We start from the raw sequence: 24,514 nt of genomic DNA, 5'->3' as shown, positions 1-24,514 counted from the left end.
TTTAATCATTGATAATATGAGAAGAATCATGTATGTCTCATATGAACAAGAATGGAAGTATGACTTGCATCTAAATAACGCCATGATATTTTATCGGCTCCTCAACCACATGCTACTTCTTTGTGAACGTTTATGTATAATCTAGATTTGATACCTGTATGACCCCACATTCCTATGCATCCCCTCCGACATGGTTACATTGCTTACTCCTAAAAGTGAAAACTATCTCCACATATCAATACTTCTAGCATACTTTATCCTCACTTTCTTAGAATTGATTCAAGTAAAGCATGCTTCAATTTGGAATTCCTATGATTGAACCACCAAAAAGAAAAGTTTCACAATTATATTGGATGAGGTCACTCCTGTTATGATTATACAATGTGAGAACTATGAAAGAGTTGTCATAAGTTTCACAATTATATTGGATGAGATGAATGATCAGGGTTGTGCCTAGATATATGTGATAGATCGTGTTATCAAGTTAATATGTTGAAACTGTTTAGGACATGAGTTCATATAATATGGAGATAGTTGATAACTACAGGATCGTTTACGCATGATTATCTAACTTTTTCAATATTAGACTCGTTTTTAGAGGTGATTGATCTAGATTAATAAAGATAAATTAAAGCAAACAATGTTATATTTCTTCTCTAGATGGGGGAAGAATCCACACAAATCGAGTTTTTTGAGCAACATATCGAGAGAGAATTGGATTTGGTTAGACAATGTGTGGTTGGTAAACAATGATCGATTTTTTTAGTACAGTACGAAATGTCTTGTCAAATATTTAATTTGATTCTACAGGATCTAGTTTCGTTCAAGTAACGGGTTCTAGCCAATTGAAAGGATCTTCTGATCAATCTCGATCTATCGAAGGAAAATAACCAAAAATCTTTTTGAAAAGGGGATGTCTTAAAAACTTTAAATTTTATGTTTCACTTCTCAAGCGTACTAATGCAACCTATAATAAAGAGAATTTATTTAATAACCGAGGAGAATAAAAGCTTTTTTCATGAACATCACGGACCCAAATGCAATCTAACCCAAACTTTAGGGACCTAAAGTATAACTTTTCTATATTTGACATGCCATAAAAACTATTTAATAACATAAACTAATGCTCATAGCCTCAAAGGAGGAAGACAAAAGAAGCAATAAAAAGAGACCCAATGCTTAAAAGGTGGCTAAATGAGATTGATAAAAAGGGATACACGACCCTTCAAAGCTTCTCTTATTGACTCCAACGTAACTTTAGTGCACGCCCTCTTACTATTAAGGTGACATTCTTCAGTATGGCCATTGACCTTCGTAATTGCCAGGCGGGTCATAGTTGCAGGTGATGAAAGTACCACCACTGTTGCATCTCACTTTTGCACATCCAATTCGAACAGATTTACTCCACACTACTTGAGTGTAGTGGCGACACTCGTTGCCAAGGCACAAGTTGGAGTTATAATCATAAAATTGTTTCTCGTTTACCCACATTTGAACTGCGTCAGTGCATGATAAGGAAGCTCGGTCGGCCGAGCTTCCTGCAAGATTTTCCCCATTAGGCCCATTAGAGTGGACCATCTGGCAATCTTTGGCACGTTGGTTGGCATATTGTCGGGCATAGTTTGCCACAGTTTCATCCCATTGGATGGGTCCAACACCGACTTGTGCACGAGCGGCGTTGTGGGCATCGACAAAGTCTTGAGACATGTCTTGAGCCATAGATCTATGGCAACATGATATTAGTACTCAAGACACAAAGGAGAGAAATGGAGAGGTTGATGAGAGCCATTTTGGGTTATGAGTAGGAAAATGATGAGATATTTGTGTGGGAACATGGGATGAGAATTGTTGCTATTTATAAGAATGAAAATGTGGAAATTTATGGAGAAATTGTGAGAAAAAATGGGTTGATTGATTATCCAAAAGCAGCCCAAGAGAAATTTCCTTAGCTGGATGACTAAGATCAAGACTTTGCACATGACATTGACTTGGATATAATTATTTTTATTGTTATAATTATTTTTATTATGTTCTATAAGATTGTATACGATTGGAGAGGAGAACGAAACATTCTTTATAAAGGTGTGAAAACTTCTCCCTAACCGATGTGTTTTAAAATCGTGAGGCTGACGGCGATATGTAATGTGCCAAAACAGACAATATCTACTAGTGATGAGAAGACCATTACAAATGGTGTCATAGCCAGACATTGGACGGTGTGTCAGTAAGAATGTTGGCCCTCAAGGGAGTGGATTGCAAGATCTCACATCGGGTGGAGAAGGGAACGAAGTCTTCCTTGTAAGGGCGTGAAAACCTTTCCTTAATGGGCATGTTTTAAAACGTGAGCCTAACAACAATACGTAAAAGATCAAAACGAACAATATCTACTACCGGTGGGTTTAGACAGTTACATATTCAATCTCAATCGTTTACTACTCAGAATTATTATGGAAAGAAAACAAAGTTCAGCACCTGTTGGCTAGCATGCTCTCTGAACCGAACATGAAAATCGTTTTCGATCGTGGAAAAAAAAATACACTTAATCAAATACGTGAACATTTTAAAAGAGGACTCGAGAAAAAACCTGAAAACTGAGATATTGCTAAGTTTCTTTATTAGAAAGACTTGGCAGTCGGGTCTTCGTCTTCTTCACACTGCGTGATTGCCTGCGAGAATTAGAAAAGAGCAAGGCAGACCAAAAAAAAAAAAAAAAAAAAAACAAAGGACATACTTTGATTACTAAGGTTGGGTCCCATGTTCGTGTTTCTCGTTTCTTTCTATGTTCAAATGTCTATAAAAAAAAATTGTACATATAAAACAATTCATAAATTTGATTTAGTTCGAGTTGTTTCGAGTTGTTTGGTTGAATATTTTATTAAAGATGTTTGGAAATATTATGTCCCATGATCAAATAATCGGTGTGGAATGCTATTAGAATTTTATATAAATAACTAATATTTTTCTTTTGCAATTATATCTAACCAATTTATTAGATTTGTTAATTTTAGATGATTAATTATTGCTAGATAGTTTTTGTAGCAAATTTATTGTCTGTTTTGGCCGGTTGTATATCATTGTCAGTCTTACAGTTTTCTTATGGTTCTAAAATGCGTCGTTGAAACTGTGAGGCTGACGACGTTACGTAACTGGCCAAATAAGACAATATCTGCTTACGGTGGATTTAAGTTGTTTCAATAGTATTAGAGTCAGAACATTGAGCGGTGTGTCAACGAGGACGTTAGGCTCTTAAGGGGGTAATTTGTAAGATCCCACATCAATTGAAGAGAAAAATGAGTGTCAATAAGTGGCCTTGAAGGAGGTGGATCGTAAGATTTCACATCGATTGGAAAGAGAAATGAGTGACAACGAGGACGTTGGGTCCTGAAGGGGAGTGGATTGTTAGCTCTCACATCGGTTGGAGAAGGGAACGATACATTTTTTATAGGAGTGTGAAAATCTCTCTACTAGACCCGACTCCTTTTAAAAATCTAAAAGGGAAGCCGAAAGAAAAAGTTCAAAAAAGACAATATCTACTACCAATAAACTTATATGGTTACAAAGTCAAATTATTGGATGAAATTGTAATTTGATTTTCATTCATAATGGAATTTTTAATTTATTCAAGAAAATTATATACTTTTACTTCCGACATAAAATACATATATTTCAAATTTATTATCATTTATCTTTTATTTCTTCTCTCAATCATTTGGGATATGTGCGAATCGTTTGCCTGTAACTATTCAATATCTTTATAAAAAATTAATAGTAGGTAAGAATTTGTGTGGCCGATTCTATTTTAAATTTGATAAATGCATTAAGAAAAAAAAATTTAATAAACAAGAAACCACAACTACAAACAAAACTTATCATATCTAAAAAAAAACAACAAAAATAAAATTAAAAACAAAATAGAAAAAGAAAATCATGCCAAAAAAAATGAGAAATTGAGAAGAGTCGAGAAAAATAAAAAAGTAGAAGAAAAATAAAAATTAACCAAAGCAAAAAAAAAATAGGTGAAAAAAAACAGAACAAAAAAAATGAGAGGTGTACATTGAATCCGACAACACGACACAGTACTATAAGGGTTGGGTTGGGTCAGATAACATTTCAAATTGGATAGGATTAAGGAAACTTTTTAGATCAATCTATAAATTGCAAATTCGTTTGTTGTCTTTGACGGTATCTTTTAAAATCTTTCATGACTATGTAAAAAAATATTAAGAAATCGAAGTTACATTCTAAATAAAGTATGTTGATAAGATATAAGTATGTCAATGATATTCTTGATCTATCGAAAAAGAAGTAGATCAATTACGTTGACATACGTATATCAATTGATATACCAAAAACCCTAAATTTCAAACTTTCGTGTGGTTAGGGTTATTTCTGACTTTTCACCTTTATTATTTTTGTTGAGTCACATTAAATTAAAATGTTGGAATTGTCGGAGTCTAGCTAGTTCGCTACTCTTACTCGATAAATGAAATTTTGAGAACTAGAATCATTGTTGGAGATTGGACACAAGTTTCTTTTGAATATACGTATTTATTTAACTATGATGTTCAATATTTTTAGAGAAACAAGGCAAGGAGAAAGAACAACAAGAACTTACATAAAAACATGTGTTAAGAACAGCCGACATAAACTCTTAAAAACATGTGTGTATTAACACCAACTAATGACAACATCATCATCTCAAGCACCATTTATTTTCAAGAACAAAAGCATATACGAACTTCATTATTATTATTATCATTAGCATACTTAATAAGGCCACTCGCCATCCCAATTGCCTGGAGGATCATAATTGCAAGACACAAACCACCAGCCATTGTTGCATTGAACTCTCGCACACCCAACACGATAAGAGCTTTGCCAAACAACCTGCGTGTAATGAAGACACTCACCTCCAGCACATGCATTAGTGTTGTAACTATAGTAAGGCTTTTCATCAACCCATAGCTTCACTGCAGCTGTGCCAGTGAATCCATTGTTGCCCTTTGCAAGGTTCTCGCCATACGGCCCGTTCGAATGCACCAATTGGCAATCTCCTTTCCTCGAGTTCGCGTATGTTTGAGCGTAGGCGGCTAGAGTTGTGTTCCATACCATGTTTCCGACGCCGACGGCTGATCTGGCTGAGTTATGGTTATTAATGTAATCTTGAGCTGCATTCTGAGCGTCTGATGATTTGACTAAAAGGGTCGAGAGAAGAATAATGAGAGTAAGAATAGTCATCGTTGTTCGAGTTTGGATGAGGAAATGGAAGTAAGGGTAGGGAGATTTATAGTGTGATGGTAATAAAATTGTGAAGGTGGTAAAGTGAGTGAAAGTGGGCATTGCAAGCAAAGGGCTTTTTAAGTGTTAAATGGATGAAATTTGAATCAAGACATCCCCTTTAGACTTTGAAGCTTTGCGGTAGGCGTCGGGTAAGCTATGGAAAGGATTATTTATGGTGAATTTATGCGTTTACCAAGAGAAGTCCCACGTGCTTCTTGGGAATGAGGAAGAAAACCATATGGATTAAGTTTTAGAACATGAATTCTTTGTTTAAAATACTTCATTAAATAAGTGGAAAAGAGTTTGATTACATTTTTTATCTACGGGATAAACTTCAAAGAAGATGTCCGGAAAATGTTGTTCAAATTATTCTAAGATATTGCAATTAATGTTATATTAAAGAAGAATCAAGCTTCATTTATTCATTGACGGTTTACAAATTTTTTGTTGATGATAATCTAGAGCTATACGGCTTTTAACCAAATGCTAAGTTTCTTTGCAATTGTATATAGTTTAGGTTACATGCTTATAAAGAAAGAATGTTTCGTTCTCCCCCCAATCGATGTGGAATCTCACAATCCACCTTGTCTACTGGGGAGAGGTTTCCAAACCCTTATAAAAAATGTTTCGTTCTCCTTCCAACCGATGTAGGATCTCACAATTCACCCCCTTCAGGACCCAACGTCCTCAATAACACTCATCCCCCTTTCCAATCTACCTCTCTTTGGGGCCCTACATCCTCGCTAGACACCGCCTAGTGTCCACCTCCTTTAGGACTCAGCATCCTAACTGGCACACCACCTAGTGTACACCCCCCTTTGGAGCTCAGCATCATCTCCAGCACACCACCTGGCCTCCACCCCCCTTGAGGCTTAGCATCCTTGCTGGTACACCGCCCGATTTCTGGCTCTCATACTATTTTTAACGGTCCAAGTCCACAGCTAGCAGGTATTGTCCTCTTTGTAATTTTTTTTTCGGGTTTCTCCTCAAAGTTTTTAAAACACGTTTTCTAGGAAGATGTTTTCACACCTTTGTAGACCTATGCTTCATTCGAGAGGTGAGAATTTTTTTCTCCTAAGTTCTAGTCTTCAAGTGTTGAGGTATTATTATAACCCTCATAGTCTTTTAGTCCTCATGGAATGTTCGATCTTCATGAACTTAGAGGATTCTTCTAATTTATTTGTCTCTAAATTCTCTTTTAATTTTTCTATCACGATTTCAATATTTCAATCGTTTATGAGTTATCCATGAGTATTATGGGTTTGAACTTTGATGGCCTTTCAGCTTGACTATTCGAGTCTCGGGTTCATTGGCTTTGGGTCCAATCGTTTGAGTTTTACGTCAAATATTAAATGTGTCATTTTGGGCTTATTTGATCAAGGGTTTAAATACCATTATAACTCAATTCGACCAAACAAGACTTACTTGATACTATATCTGTAACGTTATTACTCGGGAATGTCGTTTTTAATTTCAAACTTAATTTAGAATACATTTCAATTTGTATTATTTCAATCTATCACCATTAAAATTTAAAATAAAAATTTCTAAACAAGACTTGGCTTAAATCAATATTGTTTAATGTTCTAAAATAATCTTAAGCTAGACCAAAAACAAAAACCAATTTCATTGGGACAAGTAATTATTATTCTATTAGAAAAATTATATTGCCCCAAAGGGAAGCTTCTAGTAGAGAACAATAACATTGTATAGACTTTGACTCACATGTCTTGGCGACTTGGTTGTCAACTCCTACATATACATGTTAAATTATTATGATCTAATTCCAAAAGCCTTTGCTTATGATCGTGGATCGAACAAATTTTTCACACTCTTGGCGTAATTCAATTGGTTAAGGTATAAACAATGAAGAATTTAGGGTTTTAAATTTTTTATCCGAAAAAAAAAAATCTATAGTATTATCGATAATATAATTTTGCCTAGTTCTTAGAGAATTCGATTAACAATTTCTTAAGCTTAAATGGGTAATCGTTTGACTTAAAATTTTGAAAAGTTTACGTTGATGACACATTTATGCTCAAAGTTGTGTCTAATTTGGCGTCAATTTTGACTTGTACATGATAACAACACGCTCCTTGTGAAAATCTCACATTGGTTGGAGAGGAAAACGAAACACCCTCTATAAGGGTGTAGAAACATTTCCACAACAGACATGTTTTAAAGCTTTGGAGGGGAAGCCTGAGAGGGAAAGCCAAAAGAGGACAATATCTGCTAGCGGTGGATCTGGGCCGTTACAAATGGTATCAGAGTCAGACATCAGGCTGTGTGCAAACAAGGAGGAAGGATTTATTGGGGGTCCCATACGATTGGAGAAAGGAACGAGTACCAGCGAGGACATTGGGCCCCGAAGGGGGTGGATTGTGAGAATCTCATATTGGTTGGGGAGGAGAACGAAACACCTTCTATAAGGGTGTGGAAATCTTTCCCTAGCAAACGCGTTTTAAAGCTTTGGAGGGAAAGCCCGAAAGGAAAAGCCTAAAGAGGACAATATTTACTAGCCATGGATATGAGTCGTTACACTTCTAGTTCTACCCTATTTAGCTCGGTCACGTCAAGACTATCGGGATATTTCAAGCAACGATCTTTCTAAACTCTTGCAAAGGTTCTATCACAAATAACATTCTTCATCCTAGCACTCAAATTTCTTTTATTATTTGTCATCTTGTTCATACAAATTTCAATATATGTCAAAATAATTTGAGGTTGGCTCCAAATCCATTCAATTTAGAGATAGTCTTTGTTATTCTTTTCCTCTTTCTTAAATGGTTAATTATTAGCTTTCATATTTTTCCAAGGAAAAAATGTACAAGTTTTATCTTTCAAAGTTAGGCTAATTCTAATCTCACGATCAAAGAAAACAATTGAAAAGTCAAGAGAAATACACGAGTATAATACAGCCTCCGCCTTCTTTTCGTCCACTATTTTTCTTATTTATTTATTTATTTCATTTCCGTTCTGAGTTCAGTCAAGTCAGTTCAGTCAAGTCGAGACATTTTTTAGATTCAACTTAATTGGTCTGCTACTAAATTTTTTCAATTCGAACAACTTTCATTAAATAATGAATTCAACTCAACCCAACCATAAATTTTTTGTAAACGGAGTTCATCAGGACCGTTTATTCAATTTTTTTGTTTTGAAAAAAAAAATTAATATATTAATTTGTTTATTTTCAAATATTTTAACCTTTCAAATACTTAGTTGTTTAGTTTAACTCGATCTAATTTTAGAGTAACTCATGAACCAAACCAATTGATAAAGTTTTTCATTTATTTGAACCTAACTTAACTCAAATAAGTTCATAACCCAACACAAAAATAGTACATTGGGTTGAGTTGATGACGTTTTTTTAACATTCTATATCAGCTTAATTTTATAGATGATTTTGGGCTGATTTTTTTATTTTAACATAGAGCGGAGAAATTCGAACATTAACCTTTTAATCAAAGTAGTTGCTCACGAGAGTGGGAGAATTTAAACCTCTAACAATTTAGTCGAGAATAATGTTTTTACGACGACTTAGTGCACATGTTTTTGTCTCATTTCCAAGCATGATTAGTGACCCAAAGCCTCCACAAGTTTGTCCAAGGCCATTTTTGTTTGCTTTCTAGAAAAATCAATCTTGGCTTATTCTCCCTTTCGTGTACTAACTCATGTCGTATTCAAAGCTATTGTAGTTTCACGTTTTCGATTTTGCAATAGCTATATCAACATCGAGAATTACCACCTTAGGTCCTAATTTGTTAATTGTTTAGATTTTAATTTTCAATTTTTTAAATTAAGCTCGTAAATATTACTTCCACCCGATCATTTTTCTAGTTCATTACGTACTTTTTACGAGTATTTTCAAAATCTAAAACCAAAATTTGACTCACATTTTAAAAACTAATTTTAAATTTCTAGACCAACTAAAAAATAAATTCTAAACCCATAAATAAAAAATAAAAAATAAAAAACAAATATGTTAGTTTTTAAAATTCAACCCTTTAATAAAAACTTAATTTGAATGAAAAATATATTTTAAACATTAATAACGAGAAAAAAGTATTAGTTTAATTAATTGTTGTATATAGTAACTTAGATGCACAAATAATCAATATTGATTATAATTAATAATTTCTAGTTGCGTGTATGCTCCGTTTTTGAATACTCCACCACCCTAAAATATTCTCCTTGTTCGTATAATATTCCACAATTTCATGCCTATAAATCACTGCCATACCCATCCCATTTTCTTCCCACCAAACTTCTAACCATTGTATCACAACTCCATCTCCAAATAATGGATCTTTTCAAGCTCTCCCTCTCCCTCTTCTATGTCGTCTTGAGCTTTGCCATGTTTCATTCCTCTCTCGCTCAAGACTCGCCTCAAGACTTTGTCAATGCCCACAATGCAGCTCGTGCCCAAGTTGGCGTTGGGCCAGTCCAGTGGGACGAAAGGGTAGCTAGTTTTGCTCGACAATATGCCAACCAACGCATCAATGACTGTCGATTGGTGCACTCAGGTGGACCATATGGGGAAAATATTGCATGGGGTAGCCCTGACTTGTCAGGGACTAATGCTGTTCGGATGTGGGTTGATGAGAAACAATTCTACAATCCTAGCGCTAATACTTGTGCAGCTGGTAAGGTGTGTGGCCATTACACTCAAGTGGTGTGGAGAAACTCGGTGAGAATTGGATGTGCTAAAGTGAGATGTACAAACAATCGTGGTACATTCATCATTTGCAATTATGATCCACGCGGCAATATCATAGGCCAAAGGCCATTCTAAGAAGGTTATAACTAAAATAAAAGTATTGGTCATGAATGAAAGTTACTAAATAAAAACAACTTTAGTTGTAATCTGTCTAGTAATCCACACCCTTATGAATGTTCTATGTATGGTACATCTTATTATTCATGAAATAATGAATATGTGAACGTTTGTATCATGCCTAAAAAATAGTTTGAGATCTCTTAATCATCCCCTACACAAACTTCTCATAACACGTAATCATTTCATAACACGTAATCATTTCAATGCATGACCTTATCACTACCAACTCATAATCTTCACAAGTACATATGAAAATCCTTATCAGTCGAGACAAGTTCGCTATTAAGAGTTACTAGCTACCCCTATTAGTAACGACATAGTAAAATAAACCATCGGGGAGAGACCCCATATCATTGCCAACCAATGATCGACACTTTGTAAACACACATCACTTGAGATGAGTACATGATTAAGAGTTAGTTGGTAAACCTCTAACCGTCCTCGCAAAGTATAAGAAACTAATCACTATACCATATGACACAGTCGAGAATCAGACGATAGGGTTTAGAAAGCTCACCCAACAATAGCAAACTATCATGTTCACAAGTCATCTAAGCTCATATGGTATCTAACACGATCGTCTATTTAAGGCATGTTCGTAATAATCAAATGAGATCATCATGTACTTTTAATTCATTTATCATAGTTCATTCTACCTAATTTGATCTTAAAATAAAGGGAAGATCACGTGAACATACAATCACATGTCAAACAAATCAATCCTAGCATAGGTTCCGACCAATCATGCATAATCAAACTAAACCTCATCAAAGAAGAACATAATTCATGATACAACATTTTAATCATGTTTATTTCTACAAAACTTCTCAATTAAGTCTTAAATTAAGATAAAATATGGGAACCAGAGAAAATAAATTACAAATAGAGTTTTAAATAGTTGAAATAGGTCAAAATAGTCAAATGGGTCAGAAACTTGGTTTAGTTGAATTGGCCACATTATCATCCTTAACCTTCGATTTGCAGGTGGCTCGTGCATTCTTCCTCTAGTCGACTATCTCAGCAGCTCTGATTGCTCGATTCTTAGCTTTGTTCAAGTTGGTCCTTCTCCAAAAGTTTAAGGTCTCTCTTTGAGGCAAAAATCAACTTTAATCGAGAGGGAGACATGACCAAGCGTCCTATTTGTCTTTTTACCTATTTGAGTAGTTACTAACGGTGAAGTGCAAACAACCGTATTGCTATGCAACAATAGAGCAGGATAGCATTTTGCGCCCATATCTTTGAATTTGAGGGTAAAAAGCTCGCTTCTTATATGGGATCCGACGCATCCAGCAGAGCGAAGCAGCGTTTCATTCCTTTCGGGGGCATCCTTACGCATTGGCTGGGAGTGAAGTGCCACAATCCCATTCATCATTTTGGATCTACATAAGCCAAAACTCATAGCACTGGCAACGTCTCCAGCATAAATACAAGGAGGATGTATAGCTGATATAGGATCTTGTGAAACAGGATTTGATTCTGCAAGCGGTTCGGTACGAACGAAGAAATTTCGAACAAAAGGATAAGAACTCGCTAATAGGAAAGGAGAGAAAAACAAAGCAATGCCAAGAGTTCTGTCAATCCGCTGTTCATCGATAGACGAAGCTCTCTCTTTATCACATCGTGCCAGATGCAACAAAGGATGAGTCCTTTTTACTTCTTGTGAACCACGAGAGCGCCGGGAGCCCAGAGGAGCAAAGCTCATTTGACTTTCAGGGTAAAGCGGTGCATAAAAAAGGGCTGGCCCGTCAAAAGTCCGGTTCCTCCGCGAACGAAGTTCATAATCAACAAGGGTTCGAAGAACGAAGGGAGTGCACAACAGGAGCTCATACCCACTTTTTTTGTCGTAACGAGGGAGATCTCGAATGGGGTTTTTCACGAAGTTCGAAAGAAAGGAATAAAAAAGAGTTTCTCTATGGCCTCCTCGTTTTGAGACATTATGGCTTTGGGGGCGACCCCGGTAACAAAGAAGGAATCCATAAACACTTGGGATCCGACACCATGATAAAATACTACCCTCATGATTAGACCATGTCCCTAAGATTTGATAAAAGAAAGGTGCATTCACGGTTAATACGTTGGAATTGGATAAGTTATTAGGAATATGACGGAACGAAAGACCAAAGAAAGAAGTATACACCAAAATGCAGGTGCTGCACCAAACGCTGGTGGTTCTTTCTTATTGGAAGTGAATGCAAAGAAAAGGCCAAAAAATAACAAATAATGAAACAATTCATATATTGACATTTCGTGCTCATTTCTGCTTTCTTATTCCCATCCTCCGGTAACCACAAGATGATCCACAAGAAAGGTGGCAGGATTCGAACCTATGGCCGCCCCTGACCTGCTCGGTTGGGTGGCCGAGTTAGCCCCCCTCCTCGCCTCTGTACCCGAAACAGATGCGCTGCGCTAACCATTTCAAAGTTTAGGGGGAAGCTTGAAGGAGTGAATACATTTCAAAGTTTTGCATTTTCATTTTCATTTAGTAGCATATAGATTAGTGTGGGGTATTTTTAGTCTATGTTATTTTCATTATTTCAATTTGTTTATTAGTTTATGTTATTTTCATTATTTCAAAATGTTTGATGTGAACAAGTTTTTTGAATTTTTGATTGACTTCAACTAAGAATAGAAAAACACCAAAAATAAAGAAGAGAGGAACTAAATTAGGAAGTTGATTGTTAGAATCCATGGCGCATATGACGCGAAGCCTTGAGTGAAAGGCATTGGTTGTCCCTATAAATAAAAGAACAAAAACCCTTCACAAGAAATCCATCCTCACATTCTTCTTCTTGTTTTTTTTCTTTTTTTTCTTTTTTTTGTTGTTGCATCATCAAGCCTCAAATAAAAAAATAGGATGTCGAAAATGACACTCGCGGCGGCGACGCTGTGCTTGGTTGCACTAAGCCTAAGGCACGTGGTGGTAGGTCAAGAACCCGGGGACGACTTCGTTAAGGCACACAATGCAGTTCGAGAGAAGAAAGGGGAGCGTCCGGTGTTCTGGGACGAATTACTTGAAGAACATGCTAAAGCCTATCTCCAAACCAAGGTGGAAACTTGTGAGATGGTGCACTCCACAGACTCTCCTTATGGGGAGAACCTGGCCACGTCAAATGGGGATTTGACGGCGGAAGGTGCGGTGGCGGCATGGGCGGCTGAGGAGAAGTACTATGACCATAAAAACAACAGATGCGTGGGTGGTGAGTGCCGCCATTACGTCCAATTGGTGTGGAATGCCACTTTTCTTGTGGGTTGTGCCACTGTTAAGTGCCGTAACAGTTGGACTTTGGTTGGATGCAATTATAATCCTGCTGGTAACATTGTCGGCGAGGAGCCCTATTAGTTCATCATCATACCTTCTTCATCAACCTTTATTTCTTTCATTATTATTACTCAATTTCCTCATCCCATTCCCATTCCTTTCTTAACTATTATTACAACCATTCTTTGTTTCAATTTGTGTACTTCATTTCAATTCCATTGCCGGGTCAACCCTGGTTATTCCATTTTCAATGGTGTGCCTCTTTACAAGTTCTTTTACGACCTTAACCAATTAAACTCTATACTTAATACGAACTTTGTTTAATCGGTTACTTTTATGAAAATCAAATCATGTCTAATCCTTTAATATTAAACTCAAACTTTGTATACAACTTAGCTATCTATTTACTCACCAATTCTAACGTGTTATTGCCACTTGATTTTTGCCTCTATAAGTCATTAATAAAAATAAGAAAGTTATCCGAAAATGTGTGAGTTACCATGGGTACTCTGTTTTATCTCATTTAGGATTCACTTGGCTTCTCGGCTCCAACTTAGGTCTTATATATTTGGAGACCTTCCTACCACATTGGACTTTCAAATTCGTTTTTTACACTTTTGTAGCGTTTGAGGTTATTGTTTAGGTAAGTTGAAATTTGAGGAGTTAATTTCTCAATAGAATTCTAAATTATGATCGTAAAACTACACATGTTATATTGTTTTATGATTTATTGACATGTGTTATGTTATATTTATGCTATGATATATGTAATGTTGTGCTGTGTTGTCAGTTATACTATGATATGATTTTTTTATGTCATGGAATTATGTTAAGTTATCAATGTTATATGATGCATGAATCTCTATGTGCCACACCATGTAAATTACTTTACGCTCGCTCTGTGCCTATATGACATTAGAAAACTGTGAATGTTTGCTGAATCACCGGTGAGAGTTCTCTTATGGTAAATTACAAATAATATGGAAATAGTAATAAAAGGAAAGAATAATAAATGAATGCAATATATTTGCCTTTAATAAGAGGGCAAATATGGGAACCCGTAATGTAAGGTGAATATCTAGATATTTGCCTTATAGTGAACGGTCAACTATCCTTAACACCCCCCGCAAGCTGAGCGTCGGATTTGAACGAACGTAAAGCTTGGATCTGAAAAATTCAAAGAGAGGTCGAGAAATACTCTTTGTGAAGATGTCAGCAACTTGAAAATGAGAGGGTACATATTGTGTGCGAAGTTTGCCAGCGATAACAAGTTCTCGAAGAAAATGATAATCTAGTTCAACATGTTTGGCCCGCTTGTGAGAAACGGGATTAGAGCTAAATAGGGACCTTGAGGTCATGCAAAAGATGCGTAACCCAAGGAAGTTCATGCAAAAGTGTCACATAAGAGTAAGGGCTGCTGTGAAATAGGGACCTTGAGGTCATGCAAAAGATGCGTAACCCAAGGAAGTTCAGCAGCGGTTGTGGCAAGAGCACGATACTCAGATTCACAGCTGGAGCGTGAGACAGTAGGTTGCTTTTTGGCATTCCAAGAAACCAGATTGTTACCAAGATAAATAGAATAGCCGGATGTAGAACGACGAGTATCGGGACAACCAGCCCAGTCAGCATCCGAATAAGCGACTAGCATACTAGGAACAGTGGATGGACGAAAGGTAAGACCAAAGTGGAGTGTTCCTTTGACATAGCGAAGAATAAGTTTGACAGCAAGAAAGTGATCTGGAGTAGGGGCATGCAAGAATTGACTGACAGAATTGACAGCATAGGCAATATCTGGACGCGTAATAGTCAAGTACTGAAGGGCGCCAACAAGAGATCTGTAGAGAGTAGGATTAGAGAAAGGAGAACCATCAGCAGTCAGGTGTTGAGAAACAACCATGGGAGTGTGAACTGGTTTGCTATCGAGCAACTGAGCACGAGTAAGAATATCTCGAGCATATTTTAACTGACTAATAAAGAGACCATCAGAAGTGGGTGAAACTTCACGACCAAGAAAGTAACTGAGAGAACCCAAATCTTTGGTAGCAAACTCAGAATGAAGCTTGCGAGTAAAGCTGTCAATAAGAGATGAGTTGTTGCCGGTAACAATAATGTCATCAACATAAAGAAGCAAATAGATAATGTTAGATTGCTGATGAAAGACAAAAAGGGACGTGTCAGCGCGACTGCAAGAAAACCCAAGTGTGAGAAGAAATGAGCTAAAACGCTGAAACCAAGCACGAGGAGCTTGCTTTAAACCATAGAGCGCTTTCTTTAATAGACAAACATGAGTGGGAAATCGAGGATCAATATACCCAGGAGGTTGTTCCATATGAACACGTTCAATAAGAGTTCCATTGAGAAAAGCATTCTTGACATCAAGTTGTCGAAGAGGCCATTTATTTGTGACTGCAATAGAAAGCACAACACGGACAGTGGTAGCTTTGACAACCGGACTGAAAGTGTTAGTGTAGTCAAGACCAGGAACCTGATTATAACCTTTGGCAACAAGACGAGCCTTGAAACGCTCGACAGATCCATCAGGCAAATATTTAATACGAAACACCCATTTAGAGCCCACGATGTTGGTGTTGGCAGGGCGAGGAACCAAAGTCCAAGTATCATTTTGTTGTAATGCTCGAATTTCTTCATCCATGGCAGCCACCCAAGCAGGATTCTTAGCCGCAGATTTGAATTCTTTTGGCTCAGTGGATGCAAGAAGAGCAGAAAGAAGTCCAGATGAGCCCAAAATACCAAGATTTGCTGGATGACGAGTCTTGAATATACCAGCTTTGGCTCGTGTGATCATAGGATGAGTGCCCAAAGAAGAGAAATCAACAGGAGGTTCAATAGAGGTCGAATTAGAAGTCGAGGGTGGCAAAGTGGAACCTGCAAGAGAAGTATCAACCTGCACAGACTCATCTACAAGGTCAGAACAAATATCACACGGGGATGAACTGGATCGAGGAGTTTGCGGTGATGAAGTGGTAGGGGGGGATGAATCAATATGATGAAAATGTGGTTCTAAGAAATTTGAAATAGAAATAGAGGAAAGAGGTTGGGTCTGGGAGCTAGGGATAGCAGGAAAGTGGGTTTCATCAAATTGAGCATGACAGGTGATATATAGCTTAGTGGTGGCCGGATCAAGACAGCGGAACCCTTTATGAGCAGGACTATAACCCAAAAAAATACAAGGAATGCTGCGGGGAGAAAGCTTGTTAGGCATATAATCACGCAAATAAGGATAAACACGACAACCAAAGGGATGAAAATTGTCATAATGTGGAGTGTAGCCATAAAGGAGTTCAAAGGGTGACTTACCTCCAAGAAGTGGAGTAGGCAACCGGTTGATAATATAAGCTGCAGTGCTGAAGGCGTCAACCCAAAAACGAGAAGAAAGATGAGAGTGAAAGAGAAGGGACAAGCCAGTCTCAGTCACATGACGATGTTTTCTCTCAGCACGACCATTTTGAGCAGGTGTATATGGACAAGAGAGTTGATGGTGGATGCCAGAATTACGTAAATGAGTTTTGAAACAAGTACTAGTAAATTCGGTACCACCATCGCTTTGAAATACCTTGATACGAGAAGAATATTGATTTTCCACAAATTTTTGAAATTGAAGAAAAATATCAAAAAAATCAGATTTAAATTTTAAAGGGTAAAACCAAGTGAATCGAGAATAATCATCAATAAAAATAACATAATAAAGGAAACCCGAATTTGATTTGACGGGAGAAGGACCCCAAAGATCACAATGAATAAGATCTAACACATGAGACGACCTACGTTCATTGCGGGAATAAGGCAATCGATGACTTTTCGCAAGCTGACAAGTATTACATAATGATGGAGAAGGCAATAAAGACGTAAGAGAAAGATGACCTTTTCTATTTAAAAAAGAAATAACAGAATGATTCACATGACCTAGACGAGCATGCCATAAATCATATGAAGCACGTAAAGATTTGTTTCTAAGGGTTGAAATAAAAGCAGAGTTGCCGCGCTCCAGCACATATAGCCCTCCATCTCTTTTACCGGTTGCCACCACCCTTCCTGTTTGACGATTCTGGATAGTAATAAGATTATTAGTAAATGTAACGGAGAGAGGAAAATCAGACGTTAATTTACTTATGGAAAGAAGATTTTTAGTGAGGTGAGGGACAACCAAGACATCTAACAAGTGAATATTTGGAACAGGAGAAAGAGTACCGGTGTGGGTAATGGGTAGGGATGCACCGTTTCCTACAATCACAGAGTCCTTACCCGTGTAATTTTTAGACTGATCCAAAATAGATGGGTCGACAGTCATATGGGCCGAAGCTCCAGTGTCCCGAAACCAATCAGCAGTATCGGGTCCAGCAATAGAACATGACGTGTTAAAGGCTTCAGCAAGGTGAGCATGAGAAGAATCAGGTCGAACATACCGTTGGTTGCAGCGGTCAGCATAATGGCCCTCTTTGCGGCATATTTGGCAGTGAGGTGGTCGACGACCTTGACTTGAGTGGGTTCGTCCTCGATTAAAAGAGTTGTTTTTGTGAGAATAAGAACGACCTCGCTGGTTGGTAAAGGAAGCAGGGTGGCTTCCATGGGTGCGACCACGATTAGTGACTGTGAATGCTGTAGGAGTGGAGTTAGAGGACTCAAGGGAGAGCTGAAACAACTCAAAACTTTCAGCTTTAGAGACTAAATCTGCAAAACAGGGGATAGAGGTGAGAGCCATCTGAGCAGTAGAAAAAGCTGAAAATTCGGTGCCGAGTCCACGAAGGAACCAGTGCACTTTATCAATGTCCTCGACCGGTCTGCCAATGGCATGAAGTTGGTCACAAATTTTTTTGAAGGCACGGGCATACTCAGCAACAGGTTTGGAGCCACGTTTCATCAACTGCAAGTCATCCTTGAGTCTCAGTTCACGAGCTTTCGACTGATGGCTGAACGTAGTTTCCAACGCAAGCCAAACATCACGTGCAGTAGAGAGACCAACGACAACAGCCATGGCTTCCTCAGTGACAGAGGAGAGCAGGAGACAGAGAAGTCGTTGATCGGCTGCTCTCCATGCCAAATATTTGGGGTTGAGTGTTGAAGAGGTTTCTGGTTCAAAGCGAGGTGGTGGAACCATAGTTCCATCGACATAGCCCAGCATGTCTTGACTCTCAAGGAGAGGGAGAAGTTGGCTTTTCCAAAGAAGATAATTGGAGGAAGAAAGTTTGATGGTGATCATATGGATTAGAGTATTGAAAGGAAGAAGATGATAAGAAGATTCGGAAGCCATAGAGAAGAAAGGATCAGGTTGTTAAACCGAAAGGGCTGTGATACCATGTGAATGTTTGCTAAATCACCACACCTAAATGGGGGTGAGAGTTCTCTTATTTATAATCATTTTCAGGATACAGAAATATGGTAAATTACAAATAATATGGAAATAGTAATAAAAGGAAAGAATAATAAATGAATGCAATATATTTGCCTTTAATAAGAGGGCAAATATGGTAACCATGTAAATTATTGATAATATGAGATTAGAAAACTATGTATTTTACTGGATACACCATGTAAATTACTTTACGCTCGCTCTGTGCCTATATGACATTAGAAAACTATGTATTTTAATCATTGATAATATGAGAAGAATCATGTATGTCTCATATGAACAAGAATGGAAGTATGACTTGCATCTAAATAACGCCATGATATTTTATCGGCTCCTCAACCACATGCTACTTCTTTGTGAACGTTTATGTATAATCTAGATTTGATACCTGTATGACCCCACATTCCTATGCATCCCCTCCGACATGGTTACATTGCTTACTCCTAAAAGTGAAAACTATCTCCACATATCAATACTTCTAGCATACTTTATCCTCACTTTCTTAGAATTGATTCAAGTAAAGCATGCTTCAATTTGGAATTCCTATGATTGAACCACCAAAAAGAAAAGTTTCACAATTATATTGGATGAGGTCACTCCTGTTATGATTATACAATGTGAGAACTATGAAAGAGTTGTCATAAGTTTCACAATTATATTGGATGAGATGAATGATCAGGGTTGTGCCTAGATATATGTGATAGATCGTGTTATCAAGTTAATATGTTGAAACTGTTTAGGACATGAGTTCATATAATATGGAGATAGTTGATAACTACAGGATCGTTTACGCATGATTATCTAACTTTTTCAATATTAGACTCGTTTTTAGAGGTGATTGATCTAGATTAATAAAGATAAATTAAAGCAAACAATGTTATATTTCTTCTCTAGATGGGGGAAGAATCCACACAAATCGAGTTTTTTGAGCAACATATCGAGAGAGAATTGGATTTGGTTAGACAATGTGTGGTTGGTAAACAATGATCGATTTTTTTAGTACAGTACGAAATGTCTTGTCAAATATTTAATTTGATTCTACAGGATCTAGTTTCGTTCAAGTAACGGGTTCTAGCCAATTGAAAGGATCTTCTGATCAATCTCGATCTATCGAAGGAAAATAACCAAAAATCTTTTTGAAAAGGGGATGTCTTAAAAACTTTAAATTTTATGTTTCACTTCTCAAGCGTACTAATGCAACCTATAATAAAGAGAATTTATTTAATAACCGAGGAGAATAAAAGCTTTTTTCATGAACATCACGGACCCAAATGCAATCTAACCCAAACTTTAGGGACCTAAAGTATAACTTTTCTATATTTGACATGCCATAAAAACTATTTAATAACATAAACTAATGCTCATAGCCTCAAAGGAGGAAGACAAAAGAAGCAATAAAAAGAGACCCAATGCTTAAAAGGTGGCTAAATGAGATTGATAAAAAGGGATACACGACCCTTCAAAGCTTCTCTTATTGACTCCAACGTAACTTTAGTGCACGCCCTCTTACTATTAAGGTGACATTCTTCAGTATGGCCATTGACCTTCGTAATTGCCAGGCGGGTCATAGTTGCAGGTGATGAAAGTACCACAACTGTTGCATCTCACTTTTGCACATCCAATTCGAACAGATTTACTCCACACTACTTGAGTGTAGTGGCGACACTCGTTGCCAAGGCACGAGTTGGAGTTATAATCATAAAATTGTTTCTCGTTTACCCACATTTGAACTGCGTCAGTGCATGATAAGGAAGCTCGGTCGGCCGAGCTTCCTGCAAGATTTTCCCCATTAGGCCCATTAGAGTGGACCATCTGGCAATCTTTGGCACGTTGGTTGGCATATTGTCGGGCATAGTTTGCCACAGTTTCATCCCATTGGATGGGTCCAACACCGACTTGTGCACGAGCGGCGTTGTGGGCATCGACAAAGTCTTGAGACATGTCTTGAGCCATAGATCTATGGCAACATGATATTAGTACTCAAGACACAAAGGAGAGAAATGGAGAGGTTGATGAGAGCCATTTTGGGTTATGAGTAGGAAAATGATGAGATATTTGTGTGGGAACATGGGATGAGAATTGTTGCTATTTATAAGAATGAAAATGTGGAAATTTATGGAGAAATTGTGAGAAAAAATGGGTTGATTGATTATCCAAAAGCAGCCCAAGAGAAATTTCCTTAGCTGGATGACTAAGATCAAGACTTTGCACATGACATTGACTTGGATATAATTATTTTTATTGTTATAATTATTTTTATTATGTTCTATAAGATTGTATACGATTGGAGAGGAGAACGAAACATTCTTTATAAAGGTGTGAAAACTTCTCCCTAACCGATGTGTTTTAAAATCGTGAGGCTGACGGCGATATGTAATGTGCCAAAACAGACAATATCTACTAGTGATGAGAAGACCATTACAAATGGTGTCATAGCCAGACATTGGACGGTGTGTCAGTAAGAATGTTGGCCCTCAAGGGAGTGGATTGCAAGATCTCACATCGGGTGGAGAAGGGAACGAAGTCTTCCTTGTAAGGGCGTGAAAACCTTTCCTTAATGGGCATGTTTTAAAACGTGAGCCTAACAACAATACGTAAAAGATCAAAACGAACAATATCTACTACCGGTGGGTTTAGACAGTTACATATTCAATCTCAATCGTTTACTACTCAGAATTATTATGGAAAGAAAACAAAGTTCAGCACCTGTTGGCTAGCATGCTCTCTGAACCGAACATGAAAATCGTTTTCGATCGTGGAAAAAAAAATACACTTAATCAAATACGTGAACATTTTAAAAGAGGACTCGAGAAAAAACCTGAAAACTGAGATATTGCTAAGTTTCTTTATTAGAAAGACTTGGCAGTCGGGTCTTCGTCTTCTTCACACTGCGTGATTGCCTGCGAGAATTAGAAAAGAGCAAGGCAGACCAAAAAAAAAAAAAAAAAAAAAACAAAGGACATACTTTGATTACTAAGGTTGGGTCCCATGTTCGTGTTTCTCGTTTCTTTCTATGTTCAAATGTCTATAAAAAAAAATTGTACATATAAAACAATTCATAAATTTGATTTAGTTCGAGTTGTTTCGAGTTGTTTGGTTGAATATTTTATTAAAGATGTTTGGAAATATTATGTCCCATGATCAAATAATCGGTGTGGAATGCTATTAGAATTTTATATAAATAACTAATATTTTTCTTTTGCAATTATATCTAACCAATTTATTAGATTTGTTAATTTTAGATGATTAATTATTGCTAGATAGTTTTTGTAGCAAATTTATTGTCTGTTTTGGCCGGTTGTATATCATTGTCAGTCTTACAGTTTTCTTATGGTTCTAAAATGCGTCGTTGAAACTGTGAGGCTGACGACGTTACGTAACTGGCCAAATAAGACAATATCTGCTTACGGTGGATTTAAGTTGTTTCAATAGTATTAGAGTCAGAACATTGAGCGGTGTGTCAACGAGGACGTTAGGCTCTTAAGGGGGTAATTTGTAAGATCCCACATCAATTGAAGAGAAAAATGAGTGTCAATAAGTGGCCTTGAAGGAGGTGGATCGTAAGATTTCACATCGATTGGAAAGAGAAATGAGTGACAACGAGGACGTTGGGTCCTGAAGGGGAGTGGATTGTTAGCTCTCACATCGGTTGGAGAAGGGAACGATACATTTTTTATAGGAGTGTGAAAATCTCTCTACTAGACCCGACTCCTTTTAAAAATCTAAAAGGGAAGCCGAAAGAAAAAGTTCAAAAAAGACAATATCTACTACCAATAAACTTATATGGTTACAAAGTCAAATTATTGGATGAAATTGTAATTTGATTTTCATTCATAATGGAATTTTTAATTTATTCAAGAAAATTATATACTTTTACTTCCGACATAAAATACATATATTTCAAATTTATTATCATTTATCTTTTATTTCTTCTCTCAATCATTTGGGATATGTGCGAATCGTTTGCCTGTAACTATTCAATATCTTTATAAAAAATTAATAGTAGGTAAGAATTTGTGTGGCCGATTCTATTTTAAATTTGATAAATGCATTAAGAAAAAAAAATTTAATAAACAAGAAACCACAACTACAAACAAAACTTATCATATCTAAAAAAAAACAACAAAAATAAAATTAAAAACAAAATAGAAAAAGAAAATCATGCCAAAAAAAATGAGAAATTGAGAAGAGTCGAGAAAAATAAAAAAGTAGAAGAAAAATAAAAATTAACCAAAGCAAAAAAAAAATAGGTGAAAAAAAACAGAACAAAAAAAATGAGAGGTGTACATTGAATCCGACAACACGACACAGTACTATAAGGGTTGGGTTGGGTCAGATAACATTTCAAATTGGATAGGATTAAGGAAACTTTTTAGATCAATCTATAAATTGCAAATTCGTTTGTTGTCTTTGACGGTATCTTTTAAAATCTTTCATGACTATGTAAAAAAATATTAAGAAATCGAAGTTACATTCTAAATAAAGTATGTTGATAAGATATAAGTATGTCAATGATATTCTTGATCTATCGAAAAAGAAGTAGATCAATTACGTTGACATACGTATATCAATTGATATACCAAAAACCCTAAATTTCAAACTTTCGTGTGGTTAGGGTTATTTCTGACTTTTCACCTTTATTATTTTTGTTGAGTCACATTAAATTAAAATGTTGGAATTGTCGGAGTCTAGCTAGTTCGCTACTCTTACTCGATAAATGAAATTTTGAGAACTAGAATCATTGTTGGAGATTGGACACAAGTTTCTTTTGAATATACGTATTTATTTAACTATGATGTTCAATATTTTTAGAGAAACAAGGCAAGGAGAAAGAACAACAAGAACTTACATAAAAACATGTGTTAAGAACAGCCGACATAAACTCTTAAAAACATGTGTGTATTAACACCAACTAATGACAACATCATCATCTCAAGCACCATTTATTTTCAAGAACAAAAGCATATACGAACTTCATTATTATTATTATCATTAGCATACTTAATAAGGCCACTCGCCATCCCAATTGCCTGGAGGATCATAATTGCAAGACACAAACCACCAGCCATTGTTGCATTGAACTCTCGCACACCCAACACGATAAGAGCTTTGCCAAACAACCTGCGTGTAATGAAGACACTCACCTCCAGCACATGCATTAGTGTTGTAACTATAGTAAGGCTTTTCATCAACCCATAGCTTCACTGCAGCTGTGCCAGTGAATCCATTGTTGCCCTTTGCAAGGTTCTCGCCATACGGCCCGTTCGAATGCACCAATTGGCAATCTCCTTTCCTCGAGTTCGCGTATGTTTGAGCGTAGGCGGCTAGAGTTGTGTTCCATACCATGTTTCCGACGCCGACGGCTGATCTGGCTGAGTTATGGTTATTAATGTAATCTTGAGCTGCATTCTGAGCGTCTGATGATTTGACTAAAAGGGTCGAGAGAAGAATAATGAGAGTAAGAATAGTCATCGTTGTTCGAGTTTGGATGAGGAAATGGAAGTAAGGGTAGGGAGATTTATAGTGTGATGGTAATAAAATTGTGAAGGTGGTAAAGTGAGTGAAAGTGGGCATTGCAAGCAAAGGGCTTTTTAAGTGTTAAATGGATGAAATTTGAATCAAGACATCCCCTTTAGACTTTGAAGCTTTGCGGTAGGCGTCGGGTAAGCTATGGAAAGGATTATTTATGGTGAATTTATGCGTTTACCAAGAGAAGTCCCACGTGCTTCTTGGGAATGAGGAAGAAAACCATATGGATTAAGTTTTAGAA

General features: G+C 36.8%; 6 protein-coding genes and 1 pseudogene across 6 annotated transcripts; 3 read left to right on the top strand and 4 right to left on the bottom strand.

Annotated features, from left to right (window-relative positions):
* Nucleotides 1–958: 958 nt before the first annotated feature.
* On the bottom strand, nucleotides 959–1,761 carry LOC147782198 (pathogenesis-related protein 1-like). Its single transcript, XM_087121020.1, has one exon. It carries the CDS (start codon nucleotides 1,717–1,719, stop codon nucleotides 1,294–1,296), a length of 426 nt encoding a protein of 141 aa, XP_086977146.1. The 5' UTR covers nucleotides 1,720–1,761; the 3' UTR covers nucleotides 959–1,293.
* Nucleotides 1,762–4,617: 2,856 nt separating this feature from the next.
* Nucleotides 4,618–5,335, bottom strand: LOC147782197 (basic form of pathogenesis-related protein 1-like). Its single transcript, XM_023655660.2, has one exon. The coding sequence runs from the start codon at nucleotides 5,236–5,238 to the stop codon at nucleotides 4,768–4,770; it is 471 nt and encodes a 156-aa protein (XP_023511428.2). The 5' UTR covers nucleotides 5,239–5,335; the 3' UTR covers nucleotides 4,618–4,767.
* Nucleotides 5,336–9,524: 4,189 nt separating this feature from the next.
* On the top strand, nucleotides 9,525–10,182 carry LOC147782196 (pathogenesis-related protein 1-like). Its single transcript, XM_087121018.1, has one exon. It carries the CDS (start codon nucleotides 9,581–9,583, stop codon nucleotides 10,070–10,072), a length of 492 nt encoding a protein of 163 aa, XP_086977144.1. The 5' UTR covers nucleotides 9,525–9,580; the 3' UTR covers nucleotides 10,073–10,182.
* Nucleotides 10,183–11,544: 1,362 nt separating this feature from the next.
* LOC147782195 (uncharacterized) lies at nucleotides 11,545–11,760 on the top strand (annotated as a pseudogene).
* Nucleotides 11,761–12,894: 1,134 nt separating this feature from the next.
* Nucleotides 12,895–13,627, top strand: LOC147782194 (basic form of pathogenesis-related protein 1-like). Its single transcript, XM_087121023.1, has one exon. The coding sequence runs from the start codon at nucleotides 12,972–12,974 to the stop codon at nucleotides 13,455–13,457; it is 486 nt and encodes a 161-aa protein (XP_086977149.1). The 5' UTR covers nucleotides 12,895–12,971; the 3' UTR covers nucleotides 13,458–13,627.
* A 6,309-nt stretch (nucleotides 13,628–19,936) lies between these two features.
* On the bottom strand, nucleotides 19,937–20,736 carry LOC147782193 (pathogenesis-related protein 1-like). Its single transcript, XM_087121021.1, has one exon. It carries the CDS (start codon nucleotides 20,695–20,697, stop codon nucleotides 20,272–20,274), a length of 426 nt encoding a protein of 141 aa, XP_086977147.1. The 5' UTR covers nucleotides 20,698–20,736; the 3' UTR covers nucleotides 19,937–20,271.
* Nucleotides 20,737–23,595: 2,859 nt separating this feature from the next.
* On the bottom strand, nucleotides 23,596–24,313 carry LOC111776257 (basic form of pathogenesis-related protein 1-like). The gene has a single exon (XM_087121022.1). The coding sequence runs from the start codon at nucleotides 24,214–24,216 to the stop codon at nucleotides 23,746–23,748; it is 471 nt and encodes a 156-aa protein (XP_086977148.1). The 5' UTR covers nucleotides 24,217–24,313; the 3' UTR covers nucleotides 23,596–23,745.
* Between the last annotated feature and the right edge of the window lie 201 nt (nucleotides 24,314–24,514).

The sequence above is a fragment of the Cucurbita pepo genome, unplaced genomic scaffold (assembly GCF_057944985.1).
Source record: "Cucurbita pepo subsp. pepo isolate OVF unplaced genomic scaffold, ASM5794498v1 scafford_114, whole genome shotgun sequence".
Lineage (NCBI taxonomy): Eukaryota > Viridiplantae > Streptophyta > Magnoliopsida > Cucurbitales > Cucurbitaceae > Cucurbita > Cucurbita pepo.
The sequence above is the reverse complement of the archived record's forward strand: the minus strand, read 5'-3'. Positions and strand labels throughout refer to the sequence as shown.